Consider the following 15246-nt stretch of genomic DNA (forward strand, 5'->3'; position numbering starts at 1 on the left):
GAATAAAAATGCAAACTGCAAAACAGGAAATCCACTCTTGGCTGGCTGTCAAAAAGCCATGGGCTGGTGAAAATTTTAGATCCATTTTAGTTCTTAATTTCTTAAAACCAGTAAAGTGCCCAAATTAGTAAATTCTTGAGATGCCTGCTACCAAAACATGGCACTACTGTCCCCGTCCCAGCCTTTTTAATCACTCTCGATTTCTTCAGTCCTATTTCTGAGGGTGTGATGGTACAAGGCACTGCTGGCCCCACCTCGTCCCGTGGCTGGGACTGACCCTCTCCCTTCACCGTCATAACCACTGTTTTACGAACAATGGTCAAATGTGGTCTTGTACTGTAGCTCTGCGTACACTGGCCTCACCTCTCCAAATAGCACATCAGCTCTGAAGCTGCAGGGACCCCGCTTTCCAGATCTTTGACTCCTCCAGCGCCTTGGCTACAGCAAGCACTCAAACGTTGATGAATGATTCAGAAAAGGACTTGCCAGTCTCTTCAGATATCTCAAACCACACAGCCAGGTTTATACATCTAACCCGTTTGTACTACAAGATCATTTTTTTAAAAAGGCATTATTATCTAGAGATAGAAAAAGCTTATAAAAATGAGCTTAACAAAAACACTGAAACCAGATTTCCATAGAAAGCAGAAAAATAATTTTATTCAAAAAGATGGCAGAAATAAGAAATTCATCCTGAAAATATACTTTGGTGTAATTCTGCGGGGACTGATCTCCCCTCTGAACATGCCCTCCTACTGACCGCCCCATGGAGTCCTGCTGTCTTGTAAGTTTTTAAACACTTTGCTGATTCCCACATCGTGAGCAGGCAGGAGGCATCTTCAAATCCACAGGTTCCAAGGAGAGACTACCGTATTTCTCAGAAGAACAGCACCTTCTATCTCAGAAGAGTGCATAATAAACATTTTACGGATTCAGCACAGTTTGGGTTAAGTAGGCACATAATTCATCAAAGTGTAAAAAAGGCGACAGGAAAAAGACTGCATGGTAGGATAAAATATTCAAATGCGGCGTGATGTAAGTAAGGCAGCTGATGGTCAAAACAGGCGAGTCAAGGGAGGTGGTCTGGGTTTGGAGGGGATTTTGCATCTAGAGGAATTCTCTTCATGACCTGCAAAACAAAGCCATTCTAGTAACTGGTCCTTACAACTTCCTCAGGAGGGCAAAAGGTTAACATCAAGAAAATCAATCAGGCCAACAATTTAAAATATATAGGTGTTCAATAAACACTTGGATGAAAAGTCGCTCAATTAATGTGCAAGTGTGGGTGGGTTTTGCAGGGCTGTGACAAAACATTACCAACGACATTGCTGAACTGGGGATCACAAGTCACGGTTTGACTGTGTCCTAGGAAGCAAGAAGAACGGAGCTGACTAAGTCTGATCACACTGCAGTCTCAGGAGTTCACTTGGGTTTCAGGAATCTGTATGTTCCTCCGCCTCTTACAGCAGGGACGCAAGGTTCCCACAGGCATGGCACGCTTTTCTCTACGTCAGACTCCTAAAGAGCAGGCTCCTTGGTACTCAGGGTTGCTCCTGGTTTGCTCCCCGTTCTTGCCACAAGTGTAGGTGACAAACTTCTAGAAGCTTAAAGGTGCGACATCACTTTTACAGAGCTAACAAACATTTAAAACAGGCATCTTCACACATCAAACTAACAGTGGTCGCATAAACTCATTTATATAAGGCTTATTTTATAAGGTTTATATAAATAAAGCCATATATGCTACTTTTGAAATTAAAAAACCAATAAAGAGAAAATATAAATTAATAAATAGTGTCTTTCAGAGGCAATTTCCACACAAGGTTTGAGTTGGTTGTGCATATAAGAAAACAAGCTGGTTATGACACATAATTTGCCAGAATGTTGAAGTTAAGAGCAGGTAGGGTGAAGGGCTAGTTAAGTTGGATGCAACGTGGTTTGTGGCAGGCAGATCTGAGAAGAGAGAGCGGATGGGCCTTGAGGTTTCCCAAATCAAGGGATACACCAGCAGAATCCAGAGGGCAGTGTGATAAAATGATAGGTTTCCCAAGGCCCAGGGCCCAAGGTCCAGAAGTAGGTGGGAGATGCTGCTACTCAGCCTTACGGTGCAAGCTGGGGTAGTCCAGCTGCCCTTGATGGTGGAAAGCACCAGACTGCTGGGGACGCTAAGGCAGGACACTGCAAACAAAATACATCCAGCTCAAGATGTAATCAGAGGACCGTTTTTACAATGCACTAGGAAAATAACCACACTGGGCCAGGGAGGTGCAGTTACCAGAGCTACTGGTTTCTTGTGGCCTCACAGCCTCATAAAACCTTTCCTCTCATCTAATGATCATTTTCTCTTCTTCTCCTTAGGCCAGCAGAACAGTGCCTCTGCACAGACAGTTCCCGGCAGATTATAAATTTCACTTGAGAATAGTGAAGTAGTGGACACAGACGTTTTGTGTGTTAATTTTCTTTGAACAGCATACTAGTTAGACCTCCTGATTGTTTAGGCCTTTTGGACAAATGAACAATCACAAAAAAGAAAAAACAGGTCTTCACTTTTGAAAACCACACTGAAACAGAGGGTAATTTTCACTCAAGCTCAGTGATCCCAGTTTAAGAAAAATGTGAGTGACTTACGTTAAATGGCACAGACGTGGTTAGATTTGGAAGTGAATTAAAGAGCACATGTTCTAATCATCTCTCTGACATGCAATAGCCATTTGGGGGTGTGGGTGAGGAACTCAACCAAAGGGTTCATGTTCTCATTTTTGTAAAATAAAGGAATCACTAAGACTACTTTCAGATAAAACTGCGAATGAGGACAACATAAAAATATTAAGGCCAGAACCAGGAAATCTGTTCAGGGAAGGAAGACTGAGTATATTTCTTCATCAAAGATATGTTTCATTTTTATCTTTATTTTTTCAGTTCAGATATTCATAAAACAATGCCTTCTTACTATTATGTGTAAGGTATGCATTTATCATAGATTATAAGAGGTATTTAAGCAAACTAAAGGTATGTCTATTTAACAACTCAAGGCAGTGTGCCAAATGAATGGCAAACACTGGAGAGTGACATACCTTGAGGGCCAGAAGAAATCACTGAGAAACCAAGTGGCCGGAAAAGGAAGGGCAAGGATGTGCAAGCTGGACGCTCAAAGAGAAAACATCAGAAAGAATTAAGAGAGAATGGGTAAGCAGGGGCAAGAAAGCAGAAAGAATGTTCACAGAATAACCTGCTTTCTAAATTAATGACTGTAGAGGGATGTGAGAGGCAGGAAAAGCTAAGTGAAGCTAATTAGGTCAAGAACGTGAAAATATACATCAAACTAGAAAGTTTCTGCACAGCAAAGGAAACCATCAACAAAACGAAAAGAGAACCTAACAACTGGGAGAAGATATTGGCAAACCATATAGCTGATAAGGGGTTAATATCCAAAATATATAAAGAACTCAAACATCTCAACAACAAAAAAACTAACAACCCAATGAAAAAAATGGGTAAAAGATCTGGACAGACAGTTCTCCAAAGATACACAGATGGCCAACAGGCACATGAAAAGATGTTCAACATCATTAACTATGAGGGAAATGCAAATCAAAACTACAGTGAGATAGCACCTCACTCTCGTCAGAATGGCTACAATTAACAAGACAGGAAATAATAAGTGCTGGACAGGATGTGGAGAGAAGGGAACCCTCATACACTGTTGGTGGGAGTGCAAACAGGTACAGCCATGATGGAAAACAGCATGGAGATTCCTCAAAAAATTAAGAATAGAACTACCATACGATCCAGCTATTCCACTGTTGGGTATTTATCCAAAGAACATGAAAACACGAACATGTAGATACACGCACTCCTATGTTCACTGCATTACTCACAACAGCCAAGACTTGGAAGCAACCTAGGTGCCCATGAAAGGATGAAGGGATAAAGAAGATGTGGCTTATATACACAATGGAATACTACTCAGCCATAAGAAACGCTGAAATCTAGCCATTTGTGACAACATGGACGGACATTGAGGGGATTATGCTGAGTGAAATAAGTCAGAGGGAAAAAGTCAAATACCATATGATCTCACTCATGAATAGAAGATTAAAAACAACAATAATCAATCACATAGAGACAGAGACTGGATTGGTGGTTACTAGAACAGAAGGGGGGAGGGAGGAGGGCGAAAGGGGTGATTAGGCACATGTGTGGTGATGGATTATAACTAATCTCTGGGTGGTGAACATAATACAATCTACACAGAAATCGAAATATAATCATGTTCACCTGAAATTTATATAACGTTTCTAACATTATATATTGGTTTCTAACCAATGTTACCACAATTAAAAAAAAAAAAGAACACGAAAATAGTAGGGCTGGAATCAAGAGGTCATGGAGGAAAGCAGTGGAAGGAAAGGCTGCGAAGGGGTCTGAGTGAGGGCAGACTGGGAAGGCCCGTCCAGAAAGCCGCCAAGCTAGAGAGCCGGACACAGCCTCACGTTAGTCATTCTTATCTTTGGTGGCTCATGGGACCTTTCATGACTCTGACAAAAGCTATGCTTACAACACGTTACACGGCATTTCAAGGGCATGTACCCAGTAAAATCTGGGACCTCAGGTTAAAAAACCCAAAACCCTGCTGTAGCCCATGGAGAACTACTGAGCGTTTCTAGGGCAGGCAGGGATGTGCTTCGGGAAGTGCTCCGTCCAAGATAAACAGGGTGGTGTCTGTAGACTCACTGCCGGTAGAGATGGGGCCTGACGAGGAGCCGCTAGAACTCAGCACCGCGGCTGAGGGTCAGGGTCAGGTGCCCAAGGAGGGACGGAAGGACGGACAGACACAGGAGACACAACCGGATCCACTGGACCGGGGCAAGAGGAGAAAGAAGTGATCGAGTAGGTGCAGACCCTAAGTGACAGGGAAACTACGGCATCAGGAACCTCAGCGGAGACGTGACTGAATTTGGAGCGGCAGCAGAATATCTAGTCAGAGGTGCCAGAGTGAAAGATGGGCTTTCTAACCACCAAATGCCTTGCGCTGCTTAACTTTTCACAAGTATGGCTTAATTTCAACCTCTCAACAGATCACAACCCTTCGAGAGCCCACGGCCTCCCCTGGAATCCCCTCTCAGTACCATGAATGTCATGAGCACTCAATTATTTTTGGAATGCCTAGAAAAACAGCTCCCCCAGAGAGAGGCCCAATTACCAACACCCTCTATTCCTCTCCTGTCCAGATTTTGTAATAAAATAGCATTTCTGCCCTTTTAGGACTGCGGTAACCCTATTAGCTCACCTAACATATTACAATCATGTGTTAAACCAACTAATTTACAGGACACGGGGTGTGAAGCCAAACCCACTCCAAGGAGATTCCATACAAGCATCACACCCCGAAGGCTGTAGGGAAATGGGACATAGACAAAAACAGCAACCTTGATGTGACAGTTCCGTAAACATCTTAGGAATCTGGGAGAGGCAGTGAAGGCTGGCAGGGGGCACAGATGGAGTGAGCAGTGTTCTTGGAGTCCTGGGCAAGATTTCTAGCCAATGAACACAACGTGCTATCACTCAGCCTATCAGCAATAACCATGGCTCAGCTCCTCAATACATAAAAACAGATCAGGGTTATTACAGAGGCTTCAAGTAGCACTCGATCGGCGGGGTGTTTAATGTGTTGAAAGACCAATTCAATTTCATCTGTATAAAATCATCCTACAGCTTTCACGACTGCTCCTCATTTTTCTCTGCTGAATACCATGTCTGGCTTACACCTCCTACTTTTCAAATCTGGCCTCTTAAAGAAATCATGCACAAAATCAAACGCCTTTTCTCACCAGGGGAAGACAGGCCTAAATCCGGTCTCCGCACTCTTCTGTCACCTCAGAGTTGTATAAAAGTACAAAGTTCAAAAGGGAATCTGGCTCAATCGTTTCATTTTACAACCAAGAAAAGTGAAGTCCTATCTCAAGAGTTCTGTTTGCTCCATTGCTAGGCAGAGACAGGATCTCTGATGGGACCCAGCATACGGTCCTGCTGCAGTCACCGCCTCAACTGAGGAATAAAAGTGACATGGTGTCCCTAATTAGGGTTTGCCTGGCTGTACCCTCCTACTTCCTGGCATTTTGCTTTTAAAGAAACAACCTTTAACAGAAGGGTTTCAAGCTGCCCCAGTGTGTGCTGTGGCAGAGTGCAAGCGATAGGAATCGGTCTGTCAGGCTGACAGACACGTGAGACTGAAAAGAATGGGCAAATGAAACCTTCAGACCCACACACGCAACGTTATTTAGGGCCAAAGGGCCCAGTTCTCGTATTACAAGGGAAGGAAACGAGGCTCAGAGAAGTGGAAGGAAATACTGGAAGGAGATCCAACTCTGAGGCCTGAAGTTCTCAGCTTTAAACCCCAACCAACATCCTTACTCAACACTCACTAGAGTTAAAAGGAAGGCTGGGAAACAAGAGAACTTGATGGAAAAAGAGGCAGGTAAAAAAAAAGTCTTATGAATCGGATTTAAAACTATCTACATAAAAAGGAAATTAAACCCCTTTGGGCAAAGACAGAACTCTAAGGAAAAAAAAGCTGACTACTGACCTATCAAGTTAGCAAATATCCAGGTTGTAAGGAAAAAGGCACTCTCCTATATGGATGGTGGGAATGCAAAAATGGTACCATCCCTATGGAAGGGAATGCAGTAATATCTAGAAAAAGTATATATACGCCTTTAACCCAGAGATTCCATCTTCAAGGAATCTAACACAAAGATCACTGGAAAAAATATAAAATGTCATATGCAGAGGCTGGCACTATGGCTTTATTAACAACAACAAAAGACTGGAAACAATCCAAAAGCACATCAATGGCTGTAGAAAGAATTGAGGAGGGTCTCCATATGCTGATAGAAGCAATCTCTAGGATATATTGTTCAGTGACAAAAGCAACATACAGAATACTATATATAATAATGATATCTTTGTTGTAACAGCCGTGTGTGTGCAGGGAGAACGGAGATACACACATACACACACACATATATATACGAATGTAGGTATGTATTTGCTTATCTTTGCAAAATGAAAACTGGAAGAATAGATTTCTCTGAATACATCCTGTTTATAATTTTGACTTTGGAAATATGTTTTACATATTTAAACAATAGTAGCAAATAAAAAAAATACTATGAATTGAACACAGAATAAAACAACTTAATCTATATATCAAATTGATAACCACTTAGAGGAAATAATCATTTCACGTGACCACAGAAAAAAGCATTTTGTTCTTCATTTGTTCTAAGGACAACTAAAGCAGCAAAGAAGTCCTAAACTGCCTTCAATAAACTTATAAATTGCATTGGTATTATTTTGAAACTATTTTATATGTACTGTAGGATAATGAAAGTAAGTAATTAAGTTATTATCTTTAGGAGCCAAGATTTTCAGCATATGTGAATGATATTCAAGTATAAAACCAAAAACGTTAAGTAAAAACCCTGAAATGATAAATGTGAATTAGAAATACTAACATAAACTCATGATTTATTTCTTCTTAGAAGTACATACTTCCTGGCACTGTCCAACAACCCAGCAGAAATGGACGCACCTAGCCACCAGATCTTGGTTTTTAAATACCGTTCTCACTGAAAAATCCAAGGCCCACTGGGCTCGAGCACTGACTAGCGGACTTGGGTCTTTTCAGAGGGCACTTTAGAAAGCAACTGCAGGAACAGCTGATTTCAAGTCTGGGACAGAAAAAAACACAAGATGGATCTGGGACATCTTGATACTGCCAGAAAGTAAGGAAAATAGCAAAAGACTATTAACAGAAGGACATAGAAGCCAGTCTAGACAGGTTCCCACAGGTCAAAGAAGGAACAATTGGATATAAAAAGGTGAATAAATTAATTGACTAAAATTAAAAAGGAAAGAAAAGAAAACCTCACTGGATACCCGGGAGGTAACTTGGGCACCAACAACTTACTCTGAAAATTAAAAGAAAAGAATTAAATATGTATTTTGCTTTTCCTATATGATCTACATTTCAAGGTTACTAAATAACCCTAGTTGATGAGGGCAAGTTCATCTTTATAGAAACATTTCATCTAATCAAATGCAGAAGTAATGACAGAACCAGAAAATCACCATTTTGCAATTGCTACTGAAACGCTTAATTCAGGCTAAGATCCTCAATGGATAAAATCACTGGATGAGGGTTGACAGAGAACTTTACAATTGGAGGGACCAGGCTGTCATTACCCGAGCCCATTGATCATCTTAGCATCACTCAAGACAAGAGAGTCAGACACTGCCTCCTGATGTGAGACAATATAAAGGTCACATGCCATCTAAGAAGTATGCTTGCCAGAAAGGATGAACCAGAATCTAGACAAGCATTTAGCACTAACTTCCATTTATTGAAAGAATGGAGGTAGAGGAACACACCAAATGACAGGTTTTCTGACTCTCAGCCAGTGAATAAATCTTTCCACTATACCATTCCTCCTCTCTCTGGTCCTCAGAACCAATAAAACCTGCAATTTTAAGGCCAATTTTCAAAAACCTCCTGTCTCTATCCAAAGCATTCAGGAATGCTTTTATACCTGTCAGCCAGTTCTTAAAGTTGCTGAATCTTGCAATATCAAGTATAGGTCATCCTGTTCCTGAGCTGTGTCTGAAAGACTGCATGCGAATTTAATTTATTTAGAGGGCAGGGTAATAGCAGAATTTAAAAAACTCTTACGGATAAATCCTTTGATAAAGAGAATGGCCTAAGTTCCAAATTTATTTCTGCTCTTCAGATCAAGTTTGCTTTCAGCAGCCTGCCCTTGCCAAGTGTTAAAGTAGCCATAAAATTCTGAGGAAAAGTCAAGGCTAACTCTAGCTGACTGACTGACACACTGATGAGAAAGGTCAAGGGTATCGTCACCTCAATGACTGAGCACTGGAGAGAGGGTCTTCTTCCTCAAGGCCAATGATGCTTGAGATACCAGATGGTTTCATTTTTCAACTGTGGTCCAAAGAGAGGGTTGAGTTGGGCCAGAATTGCAATCAGCCAACTAAAAGAATAACAGGGGAGAAACAACAACGAAAGTGGTGAAATCATGTTGCAACCAGACCATTTTCAATTAAGATGAAAAAAAGTGCTTTAGTAAAACAAATCTATTCTGTTCAGACCAAACCTTTAATACACTTAAAGTTCATCACACATTGTGCTGATGGGAGCGAGTCTTACAACAAAATGCTTCACAGAGCAGCACCCTGCCTTCATTTCGATACATCTTAACAGAGCGGTGAGGCTCATCAGAGGACATCCTGGTCTTTTCTCTCATTTTCTTAATCTAAAGTATGCCAGGTTTCCTGGATTCATACAGTCTTACCTCAGAGTGTTTTTACCTAATCTCAATTTATCATCATCACAACTTCCAGGCTCAGGGAAAACGGGTGTTAACATTATCCATTCTCCAGATGCTAAGACCCACAACAGACACGACACGTCCATTTTCACTAGTGCAGCCAAGGTTACATTTCAGCCCACATCTCAAAATTAGACGGTAACACTTGAGCTCCCCTTCTCTAATCACCATCACCACTCAAATATGTGACACATTTTTTGAGCCTCAGTGAAGCTGAACCAAGTGGGCATTTAATTTCTCCTGCTTACTTCAGAATCTAGGTAACAAGGTATTCCTCTGTACTGTAGACTAGTTATGGAGGAAGTCCAATGATGTTACATATTACCTCAGGGAGAGAAGTGAAAAGCAGCAGCAAAAGCAAAAAAAAAGGGGGGGGGGCCATGGCTGAGTGGTTGAGTTCACGCGCTCTGCTTCGGCAGCCCAGGGTTCCACTGGCTCGGATCCTGGGCGTGGACATGGCACTGCTCATCAGGCCATGCTGAGGCGGCGTCCCACATGCCACAACTAGAAGGACCCACAACTAAAAATATACAACTATGTACTGGGGGGATTTGGGGAGAAAAAGCAAGAAAAAAAAGGCAGCAGAGTCAAAATTGTCTTTAAAATGTTCTTATACTGCTCACAAAGTTCTGAATAAACGGCTTTGTATCTGATAGAGTAATTCATACACTTAATGAAGTTTCAGAATCACTGAGTTAAGACCAAAGCAAAGACCAAAAAGAAAAGACTGTAAGCAAATGTCTGGCCATTCCAACCATTCTATATTTTACTTATCAAACAAATATTTGATGAGCACCTACTAGGCTCCCGGCCCCAGGGCTACAAAGGAGAAAATGAACTGCCACTACCCTCACAAAGCTGACCTAACATAAGGTCAGGAAGGGAACAAGGCAGGGTGGAGAACAGAGAATGCTGGCGGTAGTGGGGGTACAACTCTGACAACGTGGTCAAGGAAGGCTTTTCCAGGAGGCAGCGTTCGAGCATGGACCAGAATGAAAGGACACACACTGCCTTTAACTCCTATTTGAAACTTAGGAACTGACCACAATTCCTCTCATTTTCTGGGAGGAGGTGTTGTAAAGAAGCCCAGCCTCCATCTCCTGATCCGGGAGGGCAGCTTTTAGTAACAAACTGATGCCGCTATCCTCTCAGCGTAGGACATAGGGAACGGCCTTCTAAGGAAAAGGATATATTTCTACAGCAGTCTCCTCCTAAAATTTTAGGGCTTGAAATTCCCCTATAAGAGGAGAACTAGCCAAAACCAACCAGGCCATTATCGGATTGGATCCCTTTTCTTTCATTTGCTGTCATTTTCAGAACTCTTCCAATCAAAGGATCAAAAGGCTGACTCTGATCACCCGTGATCAGACTGCCGGAGAACCTGCCAGCCCCACACCAGAAGCTTGCACCTACAGACACAACGCCCCACCCTCCCCTCCACACCCCACCAAAGGTGGTTTTGCGACAGGAAACATGACACCTGAGGAAATTGGGCCAAAAGAGATACCTCAAGCTGACTCACTTTATAAACAAAAAGTTAATTCAGATGAGATTCTCTGATCTGTCTTTAGAACCAGAGTATTAAACGCAAACAAGATACCAAGACTTGTATTTGAGGTTTAACATCTCTCTGTCACTGTAAAAAGGAAGAGGAGGAGAGCACAGGCAGACACACGGAAAAGCTCTGTGACTGCAGTGCACACTGACGGTGCAGAGCCAGGAGTCATGGAAAATTCCACACAGACCCAGGACTTCCCCAATCCCAGCAGGCAACAGAAGCTGACTTTAAAACAGTTGTCCGTCTTTTGTTAAGGCTAAAATAACTGGCCAATGCTTAGAAATCTGAACTAAAAATATGTTAGAACCTAAACTAGTCTCTGTCTCCTTTCCTCATCAAAAATGTATAGTACCGAATAAAAACACCATCTCCCTGTGCATGATGCTGTCTAGCAGTGGTTCTCAATCCTGGCTGCACATGATCATCACCTAGGGAGCTTTTAGAAAATACTGATGCTGGGGCCGGCCCCATGGCCAAGTGGCTAAGTTCGCACGCTCCCCTTCGGCGGCCAGGGTTTCACTGGTTCGGATCCTGGGTGCCGACATGGTAGCGCTCATCAGGCCACACTGAGGCGGCGTCCCACACGCCACAACTAGAAGGACCCACAACTAAAAAGTACGCCACTATGTACCACGGGGATTTGGTGAGAAAAAGCAGAAGAAAAAAAACAAGATTGGCAACAGTTGTTAGCTCAGGTGCCAATCTTAAAAAAAAAAAATAATGATGCTATACTTCACATATAACCTTTCTTCTAATTCCCCCAGACACAGTTAAGGAAACTGAGGTAGAGAGAAGCTAAATGATTTGCCTATGGTCACAATACTAATTAGAGGGGAGTGGCTCCTGAACCAGAAATCAGGTCAGACTAATCTTCCCACGACAAAAGTGACCTTCTGAAACATGTTAACTGACAACATTTCAGAAGGCATCAACTTAGCTCAACCTAAACTGTCTGGGAGTTAAGAAAAGAAAGAATCCATCTGCTGCTGACCGATGAAGTGCATCGCAGCCTTTGGTACCCGAGGGAAAGAAGAGAGACCCAGCAGAACAACGTCCACTTTGCTTGCTCAGATTAGGACTCGGGAACTTTTTGAAATTTAATTTTACATACTATTTTTAACGTTTCAAATCAAGCAAAACATCTCGCTTAAAAAAAACCCAACAAACCACAGTTTAAGAAAATTCCTTGGGAAACAGCCCAGGCCAGTTCATTTGAAATTTCATGGAGGAATTTTCCCCCTCTAACCAGCTGAGCTCTGTGCCTGCCCTTCCGACTACCACTTGACTTAAAATTTCCCTTTAAAGCTAATAAACATGATGGAGAACTGGAAGGAGAAAAAAAATCCATTCTGAATTGATGGAAGTGGGTAGTGGGTGGAGGAAGAGGTCATATTCCAATGAATCTATTACTTCATGTGTCCAAGAAAAGAGAACTAAATGTACCCTTCATATTTGCCCAAACTGTTCCACGTCTCCATAACCTGAAGTCCAGACTGAAAACTAACCATCTGAGATCATTCAAACTACTGAGGCAGCTATGGTACAGTAATATCTTTCAAAGAATTACAGAACTGGAACGGACCAGAAGTCAAGTCTCAGTTCCTCATTTTAACAATGAAGAAACTAGGTCCGAGGGAGCTTAAGACCCCACAGTGAAGCAGGGATCGAGCTGGAAGGGGAATCCAGGACTCCCGAGGCCCACTCCACCCCGCTGCTCCCATAGGGTATTAAGGACAAGACAAATGAAGCAGCCTAGCAGTTCTCACTGATCCCACGATCATTTACGAGTGCTGTGCTCCATGTCAGGCTCTGAGGACAGGGGAGGAACCGGCAGGGACCAACTCCCAGGGGTCCATGAGCTTGTGGAGACAAACCAAGGATAGTAGTAGCGTGTGCTTCGATACAGACCAGTACAGGAGCTTTCACTCTACAAACACTCCCTGGCCACTTACCATGAGCTCAGCTCTCGGTTGTTAGAATTCACCAAGCAGAAATACGCCCTCCCCGCAGAGCAGCCTATGCCCCGCTCTCTCAAACCCTGCTTTGTTCTTTCTTTCCACATTCAGATATGAGAACAGGGAACAAAGGCACGGTTACTTCCCGGTGACGTGCAGATCAAGCGGATAACTGCCCCGCTTCCCTGCTGGAACGGAGAAGTCTGGCTAGGACTTCTCTTCTGATCCTCCATCCCTCCAGGGAGAGCCATAATAGGAGTGACCGCCATCAGTGGGCTCCTTGAGAGACAGCAGAGATGCAGGAGGGCACTTGCCCTATCTCCACCAAGACGGACCTCTGTCCGATCCCCTCATCCCCCTCCAATGACACAAATCCTTTCAAGGGCAGCAATGTCATTAGATGCTACTGGAAAACACAGGATTCAGAATTACACAGGGCTGGATTTTAATTTCAGCTACACCAAATATTAGTGGAGTGACTCCAGGCAGGTGCCCTTATATCATGAGCCTCGGTTTCCCCTTTTGTAAAATGAAGATGATAATCCCTGCCTCGAGCTGTTTAGAACTAAACAGAGAGTACATAAAAGTGCTCTGTGCAGTAGCTGAAAAAGAGATGTTCAATAAATACTAGTTATTTTCTCTCTTTGTGAGACAGCTAAAAATGTATTCAAGCCACGGCAAGACATACAACCTAGTTACTTTACAAAGGAGTTTCTCACATAGCACTGAGTAACTCGCGTCTCCACCTCGTCTCCTGCCCGCACCCCCTCGGTGGTAGGCAGAATTCTAAGATGTTCCCTCAAGGCTGCCATCCCCTGGCATACACACCCTGTCTAAAGCCGGGATGGTGAATGTGATGGGACAGCCACTCCTGGGATTAGATCATGTTATATGGTACCACTGGCTTTAAGAAAGGGGAATCATCCTGAGTGGACCTGACCTAATCAGGCGAGCTCTTAAAAGGGACGAGACTTGCCCTGATGAAAGGCATTTGGAGTGTGTGTATCACTTATGAAGTCACTGCCGATCAGCCCGGAACACACCCTTCAATATGTGCTCTGTAACGCACAACTGAATTCCTTTTTCTCCTTTATAGAGAGCACGATGTGAAGCTTTCTCAGTAGAGGGAGCTGGAGGGACACTGCAGGTGTGGGCTGGAAGTCGGCAGAGTGGGTGTGAGGACATTCTGTGGAGCCGGCACAGGCTCAGGCCCAGAACACGGTCGCTCTTTGATCTTGTAGTCTCGGCCTGGAAGTAACCCTTCTGCAGTGCTCTCGACTCAGAAACCAGAGCCCCTGCATGACCTACACGCTTTGAAGGCCTCCTGCTCACACTGGCACAGGGACTCCCACTGCATACCCACGCCACTGATCGCCTGACCTCCTGCCTGTACTCTAGAGGGTGGCTTAATGCTTGCCCAGCACCTCCACACTAACTCTAGTCTGGCCAAACGAACAAACTTCTCTGCATCTAGTAGGCTAGACCACCCTTCTCCAATGAGGTCTGAATCCCTTCCAGTTTTGTCCTTTCTCAGGTGCTCTCCCTCAGCCCTAGGGTACCACAGAGTTTCCTTATATCTTACTAATATGTCATAGTTGATAATAATTATGTTAAACTTCCTCTGTTTAACCTACTGTGTGGGTCCTTATTGGACCCAGACTACAGGATGAGAAGGCTATGATACAAAGGAGAATCTCTGTGGCTGGCTTTGAAGACGGAAGAGCCATATGGCAAGAATGTGGGTGGCCTCTAGGAGCTGAGAGCAGCCCCCAACTGACAGGCAGCAAGGAAATGGGATCTCAGTCCTACAACCACAAGGAACTGAATTCTGCTACAGCCATGGGGGTTTGGAAGAGGGTTGCAAAGGAAAAGGCACAAATCTATTTTCCATTAGCCTTATGCCCACCCCATCTCTACTATGGCTCTTTCACTATGTAGGAATATGCCTTATTTTTGCCAGCTCTAATCTTGAAACATCTTTCCCTTTTTTCCTCCACACTTTCTATACCAGGCCTTTTGGTTCAGAGTCTGTAACAATCCTCTTATCTTCCAAATTATAAAGGAAAAGATTTAAAGTCAGAATAACAAAAATAAACTTTTTCATATAGCAGATAATATATTATGCTGGGCCAGGCACCCAGATTTCCCTTCCACTACAAACAGCCAAGATATTCAAATATTTTAAATGTAGCCATGACAGAAATGTAAGCACTTCTCAGACCTAAGAACTAAGAGAAGGCAAGTACCCAGAGAGCAAAATGAAGTGACTGCAGGTTGCTTTCCACACCTTGCGAGCACAGACTAAACCAGATGAACCTGAGCTTTTGTT

At 43.2% G+C, this 15246-nt stretch overlaps 1 protein-coding gene across 1 annotated transcript in view; it reads right to left on the minus strand.

Moving 5' to 3' along the window:
• Positions 1–632: 632 nt before the first annotated feature.
• ATP6V0E1 (ATPase H+ transporting V0 subunit e1) overlaps positions 633–15246 on the minus strand; it is a 35128-nt gene continuing 20514 nt past the window's right edge. The window contains exons 3-4 of the mRNA XM_008509884.2: positions 8918–9047; positions 633–1129 (exon numbers count right to left, since the gene is read on the minus strand). Of these exons, the coding sequence (XP_008508106.1) occupies positions 8954–9047 (94 nt within the window). The 3' untranslated portion in view covers positions 633–1129; positions 8918–8953. The remainder of the gene's footprint in view (positions 1130–8917; positions 9048–15246) is intronic.

Source organism: Equus przewalskii, chromosome 13 (genome assembly GCF_037783145.1).
Source record: "Equus przewalskii isolate Varuska chromosome 13, EquPr2, whole genome shotgun sequence".
NCBI classification, from domain to species: Eukaryota; Metazoa; Chordata; class Mammalia; order Perissodactyla; family Equidae; genus Equus; species Equus przewalskii.